Below are 13,334 nucleotides of genomic sequence, written 5' to 3'. Positions count from 1 at the left end.
AGGGGGGGGGGGGGGGGGCACACAGTCCTTGGTAGCGGGCGGCGTCGGTGGCACTATTATCCTCAAATCAACTCATCCTTGACCGCTGGCTACCTCCCTTCCGTCTTCAAGAGAGCGAGAGTTGCACCCCTTCTGAAAAAACCTACACTCGATCCCGCCCATGTCAACAACTACAGACCAGTATCCCTTCTTTCTTTTCTCTCCAAAACTCTTGAACGTGCCGTCCTTGGCCAGCTCTCCTGCTATCTCTCTCAGAATGACCTTCTTGATCCAAATCAGTCAGGTTTCAAGACTAGTCACTCAACTGAGACTGCTCTTCTCTGTATCACGGAGGCGCTCCGCACTGCTAAAGCTAACTCTCTCTCCTCTGCTCTCATCCTTCTAGACCTATCGGCTGCCTTCGATACTGTGAACCATCAGATCCTCCTCTCCACCCTATCCGAGTTGGGCATCTCCGGCGCGGCCCACGCTTGGATTGCGTCCTACCTGACAGGTCGCTCCTACCAGGTGGCGTGGCGAGAATCTGTCTCCTCACCACGCGCTCTCACCACTGGTGTCCCCCAGGGCTCTGTTCTAGGCCCTCTCCTATTCTCGCTATACACCAAGTCACTTGGCTCTGTCATAACCTCACATGGTCTCTCCTATCATTGCTATGCAGACGACACACAATTAATCTTATCCTTTCCCCCTTCTGATGACCAGGTGGAGAATCGCATCTCTGCATGTCTGGCAGACATATCAGTGTGGATGACGGATCACCACCTCAAGCTGAACCTCGGCAAGACGGAGCTGCTCTTCCTCCCGGGGAAGGACTGCCCGTTCCATGATCTCGCCATCACGGTTGACAACTCCATTGTGTCCTCCTCCCAGAGCGCTAAGAACCTTGGCGTGATCCTGGACAACACCCTGTCGTTCTCAACTAACATCAAGGCGGTGGCCCGTTCCTGTAGGTTCATGCTCTACAACATCCGCAGAGTACGACCCTGCCTCACACAGGAAGCGGCGCAGGTCCTAATCCAGGCACTTGTCATCTCCCGTCTGGATTACTGCAACTCGCTGTTGGCTGGGCTCCCTGCCTGTGCCATTAAACCCCTACAACTCATCCAGAACGCCGCAGCCCGTCTGGTGTTCAACCTTCCCAAGTTCTCTCACGTCACCCCGCTCCTCCGCTCTCTCCACTGGCTTCCAGTTGAAGCTCACATCCGCTACAAGACCATGGTGCTTGCCTACGGAGCTGTGAGGGGAACGGCACCTCAGTACCTTCAGGCTCTGATCAGGCCCTACACCCAAACAAGGGCACTGCGTTCATCCACCTCTGGCCTGCTCGCCTCCCTACCACTGAGGAAGTACAGTTCCTGCTCAGCCCAGTCAAAACTGTTCGCTGCTCTGGCACCCCAATGGTGGAACAAACTCCCTCACGACGCCAGGACAGCGGAGTCAATCACCACCTTCCGGAGACACCTGAAACCCCACCTCTTCAAGGAATACCTAGGATAGGATAAAGCAATCCTTCTGACCCCCCCCCCCCCCTTAAAAGATCTTGATGCACTATTGTAAAGTGGCTGTTCCACTGGATGTCATAAGGTGAATGCACCAATTTGTAAGTCGCTCTGGATAAGAGCGTCTGCTAAATGACTTAAATGTAAATGTAAATGTAAAAGCGGGCAAATAAGTTGTTCTGAGTGTTTGCAGTGCTCTTGTTAAGTTAATCTGTGTATCTCACATTATGTGCCCGGTATGATCGAGAAATAAAACTTTCTTAGCAGATAATGACAACATAACAACAACAGTAGCTGTAGATGATGTCATGAAAAGTTGGAGGGTGGTTGGTAATGGAGGACAGGAGCAGAGTTAAAGGGAACAGGGTAGGAGACAGATGTAAACAAGCACATACACAGGTTACACTTTACTGTGAGAAAATTTGATAGATTAGTGCAGTGATATAAATGGGAGATAGTGGCAAGAAAAAGTAAGTGAACCCTTTTGAATAACTGGATTTCTGCATAAATTGGTCATCAAATTTGATCTGATCTTCATCTAGGTCACAAAAATAGACAAACATAGTGTGCTTAAACTAATAACACACAAATTATTGCATTTTTCTTCTCTACATTGAATACATAATCGAAAAACATTCCGTGTAGGTTGGAAAAAGTATGTGAACCTCTAGGTTAATGACTAACCTGGAGTCCAATCAATGAGACAAGATTGGAGATGTTGGTTAGAGCTGCCTTGCCCTATAAAAACACTCATAATTTCAGTTTGCTATTCACAAGAAGCATTGCCTGATGTGAACCATGCCTCGAACAAAGACCTCAGAAGACCTAAGATTAAGATTTTTTTTTTTATTTATTTATTTTTTTATATAAATTTTATCCCCTTTTCACCCCAATTTTCGTGGTATCCAATCGCTAGTAATTACTATCTTATCTCATCGCTACAACTCCCGTACGGGCTCGGGAGAGACGAAGGTCGAAAGCCATGCGTCCTCCGAGGCACAACCCAACCAAGCCGCACTGCTTCTTTAACACAGCGCGCCTCCAACCCGGAAGCCAGCCGCACCAATGTGTCGGAGGAAACACCGTGCACCTGGCCCCCTTGGTTAGCGCGCACTGCGCCCAGCCCGCCACAGGAGTCGCTGGAGCGCGATGGGACAAGGAAATCCCTACCGGCCAAACCCACCCTATCCCGGACGACGCTAGCCCAATTGTGCGTCGCCCCACGGACCTCCCGGTCGCGGCCGGCTGCGACAGAGCCTGGGGGCGAACCCAGAGACTCTGGTGGCGCAGTTAGCACTGCGATGCAGTGCCCTAGACCACTGCGCCACCCGGGAGAGATTAAGAATTGTTGACTTGCATAAAGCTGGAAAGGGCTAAAGTATTTTTTATTTTATTTTTTTATTTCACCTTTATTTAACCAGGTAGGCTAGTTGAGAACAAGTTCTCATTTGTAACTGCGACCTGGCCAAGATAAAGCATAGCAGTGTGAACAGACAACACAGAGTTACACATGGAGTAAACAATAAACAAGTCAATAACATGGTAGAAAAAAAAGAGAATCTATATACAATGTGTGCAAAAGGCATGAGGTAGGCAATAAATCGAGTAATTACAATTTAGCAGATTAACACTGGAGTGATAAATTATCAGATGATCATGTGCAAGAAGAGATACTGGTGTGCAAAAGAGCAGAAAAGTAAATAAATAAAAGCAGTATGGGGGGTGAGGTAGGTAAATTGGGTGGGTAGTTTACAGATGGACTATATACAGCTGCAGCGATCGGTTAGCTGCTCGGATAGCAGATTTTTAAAGTTGTTGAGGGAGATAAGTCTCCAACTTCAGAGATTTTTGCAATTCGTTCCAGTCGCAGGCAGCAGAGAACTGGAAGGAAAGGCGTCCAAATGAGGTTTTGGCTTTAGGGATGATCAGTGAGATACACCTGCTGGAGCGCGTGCTACGGGTGGGTGTAGCCATCGTGACCAGTGAACTGAGATAAGGCGGCACTTTACCTAGCATAGCCTTGTAGATGACCTGGAGCCAGTGGGTCTGACGACGAACATGTAGCGAGGGCCAGCCGACTAGGGCATACAGGTCGCAGTGGTGGGTCGTATAAGGTGCTTTAGTAACAAAACGGATGGCACTGTGATAAACTGCATCCAGTTTGCTGAGTATAGTATTGGAAGCTATTTTGTAGATGACATCGCCGAAGTCGAGGATCGGTAGGATGGTCAGTTTTACTAGGGTAAGTTTGGCGGCGTGAGTGAAGGAGGCTTTGTTGCGGAATAGAAAGCCGACTCTAGATTTGATTTTGGATTGGAGATGTTTGATATGAGTCTGGAAGGAGAGTTTGCAGTCTAGCCAGACACCTAGGTACTTATAGATGTCCACATATTCTAGGTCGGAACCGTCCAGGGTGGTGATGCTAGTCGGGCGTGCGGGTGCAGGCAGCGAACGGTTGAAAAGCATGCATTTGGTTTTACTAGCGTTTAAGAGCAGTTGGAGGCCACGGAAGGAGAGTTATGGCATTGAAGCTCGTTTGGAGGTTAGTTAACACAGTGTCCAAAGAAGGGCCAGAAGTATACAGAATGGTGTCGTTTGCGTAGAGGTGGATCAGAGAATCACCAGCCGCAAGAGTTACATCCTTAATGTATACAGAGAAGAGTCGGCCCGAGAATTGAACCCTGTGGCATCCCCATAGAGACTGGCAGAGGTCCAGACAACAGGCCCTTCCATTTGACACACTGAACTCTATCTGAGAAGTAGTTGGTGAACCAGGCGAGACAGTCATTTGAGAAACCAAGGCTGTTCAGTCTGCCGATAAGTCTGCTGTGATTGACAGAGTCAAAAGCCTTGGCCAGGTCGATGGATACGGCTGCACAGTATTGTCTTTTGTCGATGGCGATTATGATATCGTTTAAGACCTTGAGCGTGGCTGAGGTGCACGCATGACCAGCTTGGAAACCAGATTGCATAGCGGAGAAGGTATGGTGGGATTCGAAATGGTCGGTGATCTGTTTGTTAACTTGGCTTTCGAAGACCTTAGAATGGCAGGGTAGGATAGATATAGGTCTGTAACAGTTTGGGTCTAGAGTGTCTCCCCCTCTGAAGAGGGGGATGACCGCGGCAGCTTTCCAATCTTTGGGGATCTCAGACGATACGAGAGGTTGAACAGGTTAGTAATAGGGGTTGCAACGATTGCGGCGGATAATTTTAGAAAGAGATGATCCAGATTGTCTAGCCCAGCTGATTTGTAGGGGTCCAGATTTTGCAGCTCTTTCAGAACATCAGCTATCTGGATTTGGGTGAAGGAGAAATGGGGGAGGTTTGGGCAAGTTGCTGTGGGGGGTGCAGAGCTGTTGACCGGGGTAGGGGTAGCCAGGTGGAAACCAAGCCCAGCCTTAGAAAAATGCTTATTGAAATTCTTGATAATCGTAGATTTATCGATGGTGACAGTGTTTCCTAGCCTCAGTGCAGTGGGCAGCTGGGAGGAGGTGACTTTAGTGTCACAGAACTTTTTGGAGTTTGTGCTACAGGATGTACATTTCTGTTTGAAAAAGCTAGCCTTAGCTTTCCTAACTGCCTGTGTATATTGGTTCCTAACTTCCCTGAAAAGTTGCATATCGCGGGGGCTATTCGATGCTAATGCAGTACGCCACAGGATGTTTTTGTGCTGGTCAAGGGCAGTCAGGTCTGGAGTGAACCAAGGGCTATATCTGTTCCTGGTTCTACATTTTTTGAATGGGGCATGCTTATATAAGATGGTGAGGAAAGCACTTTTAAAGAATAACCAGGCATCCTCTACTGACGGAATGAGGTCAATATCTTTCCAGGATACCCGGGCCAGGTCGATTAGAAAGGCCTGCTCGCTGAAGTGTTTTAGGGAGTGTTTGACTGTGATGAGGGGTGGTCGTTTGACCGCGGACCCATTACTGACACAGGCAATGAGGCAGTGATCACTGAGATCCTGATTGAAGACAGCAGAGGTATATTTACAGGACAGGTTGGTCAGGATGATATCTAAGAGGGTGCCCGAGTTTACAGATTTGGGGTTGTACCTGGTAGGTTCCATGATAATTTGGGTGAGATTGAGGGCATCTAGCTTAGATTGTAGGACGGCCGAGGTGTTAAGCATGTCCCAGTTTAGGTCACCTAACATTACAAACTCTGAAGATAGATGGGGGGGCAATTCATTCACATATGGTGTCCAGGGCGCAGCTGGGGGCTGAGGGGGGTATGTAACAAGTGGCAACAGTGAGAGACTTATTTCTGGAAAGGTGGATTTTTAAAAGTAGAAGCTCGAACTGTTTGGGCACAGACCTGGATAGCATGACAGAACTCTGCAGGCTATCTCTGCAGTAGATTGCAACTCCACCCCCTTTGGCAGTTCTGTCTTGGCGGAAAATGTATACACATACATCAAGGCTATTTTCAGCTATGATTTTACCACTCAGAATCCAGAATGGATATGACAATGGGGCCAGCACAGGACAATCAACAACAATCTACTTTTTGTTCTTCTTGACTTGTTATCTGGTAAACTGCTACTATGTGTCAAGAAAAGAGCCCCAATTAGGGGTTAGTGTACTCCAGTAAAAAAGGGCTGGTTTAGATGAAAAACTATTGCCCTGTGTCCCCGTTCATAGGGGCATGAGAGACTAGTCAGTGGTAGAATTGAGTTGGCACTTTATTGGCCCAAACACCCATAGACCCACAAGGTTGAGGTTACTCATGGACAGTAATTAGTAATATATATTTTTTGCATTGATGCATTGTGTCTTCTAACTGTCCAAGAATAGAATCCAAAGTGTTAGGAAATACACTGCTCAAAAAAATAAAGGGAACACTTAAACAACACAATGTAACTCCAAGTCAATCACACTTCTGTGAAATCAAACTGTCCACTTAGGAAGCAACACTGATTGACAATAAATTTCACATGCTGTTGTGCAAATGGAATAGACAAAAGGTGGAAATTATAGGCAATTAGCATGACACCCCCAAAAAAGGAGTTGTTCTGCAGGTGGTGACCACAGACCACTTCTCAGTTCCTATGACCAAAACATCAGCCAGGAAGTACTTTTGAATGCTGGCGGTGCTCTCACTCTAGTGGTAGCATGAGACAGAGTCTACAACCCACACAAGTGGCTCAGGTAGTGCAGTTCATCCAGGATGGCACATCAATGCGAGCTGTGGCAAAAAGGTTTGCTGTGTCTGTCAGCGTAGTGTCCAGAGCATAGAGGCGCTACCCGGAGACAGGCCAGTACATCAGGAGACGTGGAGGAGGCCGTAGGAGGGCAACAACCCAGCAGCAGGACCGCTACCTCCGCCTTTGTGCAAGGAGGTGCACTGCCAGAGCCCTGCAAAATGTCCTCTAGCAGGCCACAAATGTGCATGCGTCTGCTCAAACGGTCAGAAACAGACTCCATGAGGGTGGTATGAGGGCCCGACGTCCACAGGTGGGGGTTGTGCTTACAGCCCAACACCGTGCAGGACGTTTGGCATTTGCCAGAGAACACCAAGATTGGCAAATTCGCCAAATTCTCATGCTACCACTAGAGTGAGAGCACCGCCAGCATTCAAAAGTACTTCCTGGCTGATGTTTTGGTCATAGGAACTGAGAAGTGGTCTGTGGTCACCACCTGCAGAATCACTCCTTTTTTGGGGGTGTCTTGCTAATTGCCTATAATTTCCACCTTTTGTCTATTCCATTTGCACAACAGCATGTGAAATGTATTGTCAATCAGTGTTGCTTCCTAAGTGGACAGTTTGATTTCACAGAAGTGTGATTGACTTGGAGTTACATTGTGTTGTTTAAGTGTTCCCTTTATTTTTTTGAGCAGTGTATAATTAACCTCCATCTCCTGTAATTTGAAGAAACTAATTTGAATAATAAAAAAAATGCTCAACTATTTTCAATCTCTATCCAATAATGTCACCAACTCACCACGCTTCTCAACACATATTTGGTGACATTAATATATTTAGTATAGTTTTATCTAAAAAACACCTTTTTTTGTTTCACTATTTTTATGAAATTTCACTGAGGATGGTCCTCTCCTTCCTCCTCTGAGGAGCCTCCACTGGCAGAGACAGAGCCCAAATAATTCCTAGTAAACTAGGATGGAGTGGGTGGTATGTTATAAAAACATTTAAGCATTTGGATTTGTCATGTGTCATTTGGATAAAAGCGTCTGCTAATTGTCATATATTATTATTTAAGTGTTTGGCAAAGCCCAATGGAATTTATTGATCAAAACATTTTATTCATGAGAAAATTACCCCTTCCCAGCCCTGTGCCCTTAGTCTCGCGTGAGTTGCATCGTGTGCGCTCTGCACAGTGAGAACTGCAGCTAGGTAGTCCGCCATTGCTGAGAGTGGAGATCTACGTTAGAGAAACATTGCCGTTTGGTTGTCAACAACCAACTACGGACTAGCGAGGGTCGAGTGGAAGCTCCACAAGTATACTTCCCTGTACCTAACCAGATAATATTTTCATGTAAATACAGAACACACAGACGAGGTAACCATGTCCAATCTCAGCAAAGGCGGCACAAAAAAGGATACCAAGATGAGAATTCGAGCTTTTCCTGTAAGTACAAAACGCATATAGGACCTGTCCCTGCCAGCAGCAGGCGGTGACTGGACCACCGAGGTTCGAGTAACAAGCTAGCAGGGGAGTGCAGTTTGCAAGGCCGGTCTTTCAGTAAAAACAAGTAGATAGCTAGTTACCCCCTACTAGCTGCTTGCTTGTTACCTACTGTTAGATACAGTAGCTAGTAACGTTACTGTTGTCAGACAATTATTAACATTAGCTAGCGAACGACCAACTGTCATTTTACCCGGAGAAAAACATGGTTTCTAGCTAGTTAACGTTAACTAAATATTTGGCGTCGTAGCTTTGTTTGTGGCTGAATGACTTGTATTTAACGTTAGGGCAATTCAGAAACTGGTGGGTTGGACTGGAGATAATTGTTGTTGGGTGACGTTATTCTGCATGACATGGTTTGCTGAATCACGTTATTTTAGTTAATAAAAAATAAAAACACGTTCTTTAGTTACATGCCAATAACACCTTGCGATACCCCGACTAACTTTAACTGTTGGATAGATAGCTAACATTTTGCATCGACTGTTACACCTAGTTAATGTAACGTTAGATACTTTGTCTTTCAAGATTGAAGTAGCTAACGTTAGCCTAAGTTTAATTTGGAAACAGTTTGCTAAAAGCTAAAACTAATGGACGAAAGCTAAATGGGAGTAAGCTATTGGCTGACATCAGTATTCAGAAGATCAGTATTCAGTTATGACGGATGTACCTCCACTGCATCCTCAATGGTCCCCTAAAGTAGCTCTCGATAACTCTTCTCTCCATAGGGTTTCCAGCTGTGAGCTTCGCCCACTGCTTGCTCTGTGAACTACAATTCCGACTCCGTGTATTAAAGTTTATAAAAGTAAATAATCATTGCTTGCGAAAAGGTTTTCGAAACAAAATGTCCCTTTCATATCAGTCAAATAATCTATTTTTTAAATATATATATTTATCGTTTCCCCCCCTTCACAATTTCGTGGTATCCAATTGGTAGTTGGTCATGTACCATCGCTGCAAATCCCGTACGGACTCGGGAAAGGCGAAGGTCGAGAGCGGTGCGTCCTCCGAAACACATCCCAGCCAAGCCGCACTGCTTCTTGACACAGTGCCCGCTTAACCCGGAAGCCAGCCGCACCAATGTGTTGGAGGAAACACCGTACACCTGGCAACAGTGTCAGCTTGCATTGCGCCTGGCCCAGGAGTCGCTAGTGGGCGATGGGACAAGAACATCCCTGCCGGCCAATTGTGCGCTGCCTCATGGGTCTCCAGGTCACGCCCGGCTGCAACAGAGCTTGGACTTGAACCAGGATCTCTAGTGGCACAACTAGCATTCTGATGCAACACCCAGGCCTGAGAAAATATATTTTAAATAAAAACAATTATACACTTACTGTAGCAGATTTGCACAGATCCATATACTGTGTGTGTGTGCCTCCAGTTGATGAACTACACTTCCTCCCAGTTATGCTTACACAGGTGCTCGGAACAGGCTAGATATCTAGTAGAAAGAGGAGGAAGGGAAGCGCTACTAAGGTACACAATAGTACATTTTGGCAGATAGAAGGTGCGCTTTGGTAAAAGGGGTAAATTGGTCATCAAAAAGAGAGGACCAAGGCACTCTTCATATAATTAATTAAAATGCCTTTGTTAGTATGGCATGTTCAATAGAAACGTTTTTTTATATATATATTTTTTAATCCGACGCGTTTTGGCTGCATGGCCTTCGTCAGGGAGTACAATTATTTTTTTTTTATACTTTGTCCTCTTTTTAACAGCTTTTCCAATTAGCCCTAATTGGAAGAGGGAGTGGTTACAAAATTGATTGGACACACCTAGTAAGCAATACTATACACATTAAAAGGTGAAATATTGTAGCTATGTTATCACAAAAATACAACTCCAAGCTAGAAGTATCAGAACACTAAAAGGTAGTTCTAACCTTATATGACTGGGAGAAGTGTCAAGAATAAGAAAGCAATATATTCCATAGTACACTAGAACACAGCAAAACATGAACAACAACAGTCTAAACATAGCTGAGGGCAATTGAGCAAAATGTCCACTAGATGACAGTAAATGGACCTATCACAACCCTACAGGAAGGGTGAGAAATCCATATCTTCATTTAAACCAGGGTATTTAGTGGCCTGTAGTTTGTAAATCCAAAAACTTTCCCTTTGATTTAACTGTTTAAGACGGTCCCCTTTTCTAATAGAGGCCGGAATATGATCAATACCCATAGCTTATAGGGAGGCAGGGTTGCCATGGGGTAGTCTTCATTGCCTAACCATATGGCGTACTTGTGTTCCGCTAAGCGGTCTTGAAGACGTCTCTTCGTCTGTCCAATGTAGACCACCTTGCACTGTGGACATTCCAATCTATAGATGACATGAGTGGTTTTACAGTTAATGAAATGCTTGACGTGTCCAATCAATTTTGTAACCACTCCCTCTTCCAATTAGGGCTAATTGGAAAAGCTGTTAAAAAGAGGACATTGTACTCCTCCTTTTTTTTTTTTTTTTTTTTCCTGACGAAGGGCATGCAGCCAAAACGCGTCGGATTAAAATATATATATATATATATATATATATATAAAAACTTTGTTTCTATTGAACATGCCATACTAATAAAGGCATTTTAATTAATTATATGAAGAGTGCCTTGGTCCTCCTTTCTTTTTGAAGGCTAGATAGCTAATTGGCACAGTTGGTCTCCTCTTGTCTGTCTGTCTTCTGCAAACAAGCACTGTAATGTTTGCAGTAATTTAACATTTTGTTTTTAGAAAAGAAATGAGAATATGAGAGATACATTACTTGTTTCCAAAACCGTACCACTTTCGCGTTAACGTTTTGAGCAAGCATCGGGCTAAAGGTAGTTAGCGTCTATGAATGGGCTAAATTAATTATTGTGACATCAGGTAGCTAGTTTTGCCAGTTTTGTTAGTTTAATCTTCACCAAGGCAGTGACTCATAAACGTTAAATTACCGTAGGCCTTAAATGAAAGGATCATGTGCTAAGCCCAGTGTTTAGTTGAAAGTTCACTGTCATCAGATAATGTTACCTCCTTGGCTGTTCAGAAACTTTAAATCATTATCATGAAAGGGGTGGGAAGGATATGTTAGTTTTCCATCTACTGAGTGTCACACTAACCCATGTGAAGTGGCTGAAGCCACTTTGGAACACACTTTTGATATGCAGAGAATAGATGGTGTAGAATAGATCTTTGAAAGTCTTGTTTTATGTCTTGGCTGAGACTTCCTAGAGTCCATTTCAGACATTCAGAGATGTCCTCAGAATCAGCAATTAGCCTGGCCACAGACTAAAATGATGTTGAGTACCACAGAAAATAGGACTGTTTTGTGTAGTTCTGGTCCAGGGTGTTAGTGCACTTCCTCTACTAATGTTGACCAGAGCGAAACAAAACGGTGCAATCATGGGCCGAATAAGGTTCAAGCCCTGTACCTGGATTATTAGTGGGATATATGACAGTTCATTTATTGTGGTAAGTTACTAGGTCTAAAAAAAAATGAGTTGTGAGTAAAAGGCCTATTAGATGCAGAGGGTTTCACTACATCGGGATCCCCGTCCCTCACTCCAATAAGAAATCCAAATGCCAACCTTGCATAATTGTTCTCGGGTTGAGTAGGGTCATGGATTGTCCTGCTATGTTACCTCCCGGATCCCTGTGAACCCTGTCCAATCACACGATACTTCCTGTGAAATATGCTTGTGTTTGGATGGTGCCATATCCAGACACCTTGTATGCAGCTTTCGGCCAGCCTCACTTTGGAGAGCCTCCAGGTTTAACAGGCCACGGTTGAGTGTGACAGCCAAAGGGGACAAGGGATTTATGTCAAGCTGTGAATATGGCCATGTTTATCTGAGTGTGATGGTTGGCTACAGTGAAATTACTGTCTGTCCAGTTAAAAGGAGAATTTGGGGTAAAGACAAATGTTACTAGGTACAGTTAGAGGTGGCCTTGAGCAATATGATATGGAAAATATAAAACGCTTTCATTCATGCTGTGGACTGGATGGAACCTTATTGGGAATATTGTCATGATATTGCAGTCCTGCAGTCTTAGTTCATCACAAGGAACACAAATAGGGACACCCTCCGTTTCTTTTTAGTGATTTGTTTTAATATACTTTTACATATAGGATCAAAAGTAGGAATATAAATCATAAATTTTCAGGAGGAGCATTCTTTTATCAATGTTACACTCAAACTGTAAGATATTGCAATATAATATTGGCTACTCTTTAAATAAGTAGGGGTTTTTGGGTTGCAGAAGTGTAGCAAGTGACTTGTCTCATCTCTCTCGCAGGTTGCTGACCTAAAGAAGTAGGCTAGCCTAGCAGGAGACTGTGATAAAAATGGAGGCTATGCACACGGGGTCTATCAAGCTTGCTTTGCTCCAGTTCTCCCTCAAACGAGGGAGCCAAAGATCCCCGAAACTTTGGCCTGTCAGTCTATTTGTCTGCTCTCCTCTCACTCTTACTTCCTTTGTCCACTGCAGATGACGATGGACGAGAAGTATGTCAACAACATCTGGGACCTACTGAAGAATGCCATCCAGGAGATCCAGAGGAAGAACAACAGCGGGCTGAGCTTCGAGGAGCTCTACAGGAACGCCTACACCATGGTGCTGCACAAACACGGCGAGAAACTCTACACGGGCCTCCGGGAAGTGGTCACCGAGCACCTCATCAACAAAGTAAGGCCAATGAATGCAGGGTGGTAGACTCATGCTCATCCCAGCGCAAGTCGGGTAGTTGATTCAGTACTGATTGCTGTTCATGAGGGCATGTGATTGAATAATGTTAAAACATTTTACAACAGACAATGAAAACGAGTGTTTCTTATTGGACCAGTCCAGGTAGTCCCTCCCTGTTTCAGCCAGTTTTCTTTAGTTTGGTTTTTCATGAACAGTACCCGGGTCTGGATTAACGTCCCTTTGCTGGATTTGTGTGGGTATGGCAGTAATCACCCTTGTAAAATCACTGGCAGCGTATTTTCCGTCAGTACACTATATCTAAAGTGGTAGAATAGTCACTGAGCTTGACCACAAGATGTTACTCACCTTGACCATAATAACATTTTCATTGTTGAAAAGCAACCTTGTGAACGTCTGTCAATCGAATCCAGGCGATATTAAATTACTGTTTGGTATGCTGACAGCGTGATGAAGTGGAGTGCTCATGTTAAACTAATTACTGTGGAAAGCTCAGAGAATCTGTCTGACT

The 13,334-nt window shown here is 44.8% G+C and overlaps 1 protein-coding gene across 1 annotated transcript in view; it reads left to right on the top strand.

Annotated features, from left to right (window-relative positions):
* Nucleotides 1-7,827: 7,827 nt before the first annotated feature.
* Nucleotides 7,828-13,334, top strand: part of LOC129832458 (cullin-3-like) — a 29,416-nt gene continuing 23,909 nt past the window's right edge. The window contains exons 1-2 of the mRNA XM_055896536.1: nucleotides 7,828-8,088; nucleotides 12,608-12,805. Of these exons, the coding sequence (XP_055752511.1) occupies nucleotides 8,026-8,088; nucleotides 12,608-12,805 (261 nt within the window). The 5' untranslated portion in view covers nucleotides 7,828-8,025. The remainder of the gene's footprint in view (nucleotides 8,089-12,607; nucleotides 12,806-13,334) is intronic.

The sequence above is a fragment of the Salvelinus fontinalis genome, chromosome 33 (genome assembly GCF_029448725.1).
Source record: "Salvelinus fontinalis isolate EN_2023a chromosome 33, ASM2944872v1, whole genome shotgun sequence".
NCBI classification, from domain to species: Eukaryota; Metazoa; Chordata; class Actinopteri; order Salmoniformes; family Salmonidae; genus Salvelinus; species Salvelinus fontinalis.
The sequence above is the reverse complement of the archived record's forward strand: the minus strand, read 5'-3'. Positions and strand labels throughout refer to the sequence as shown.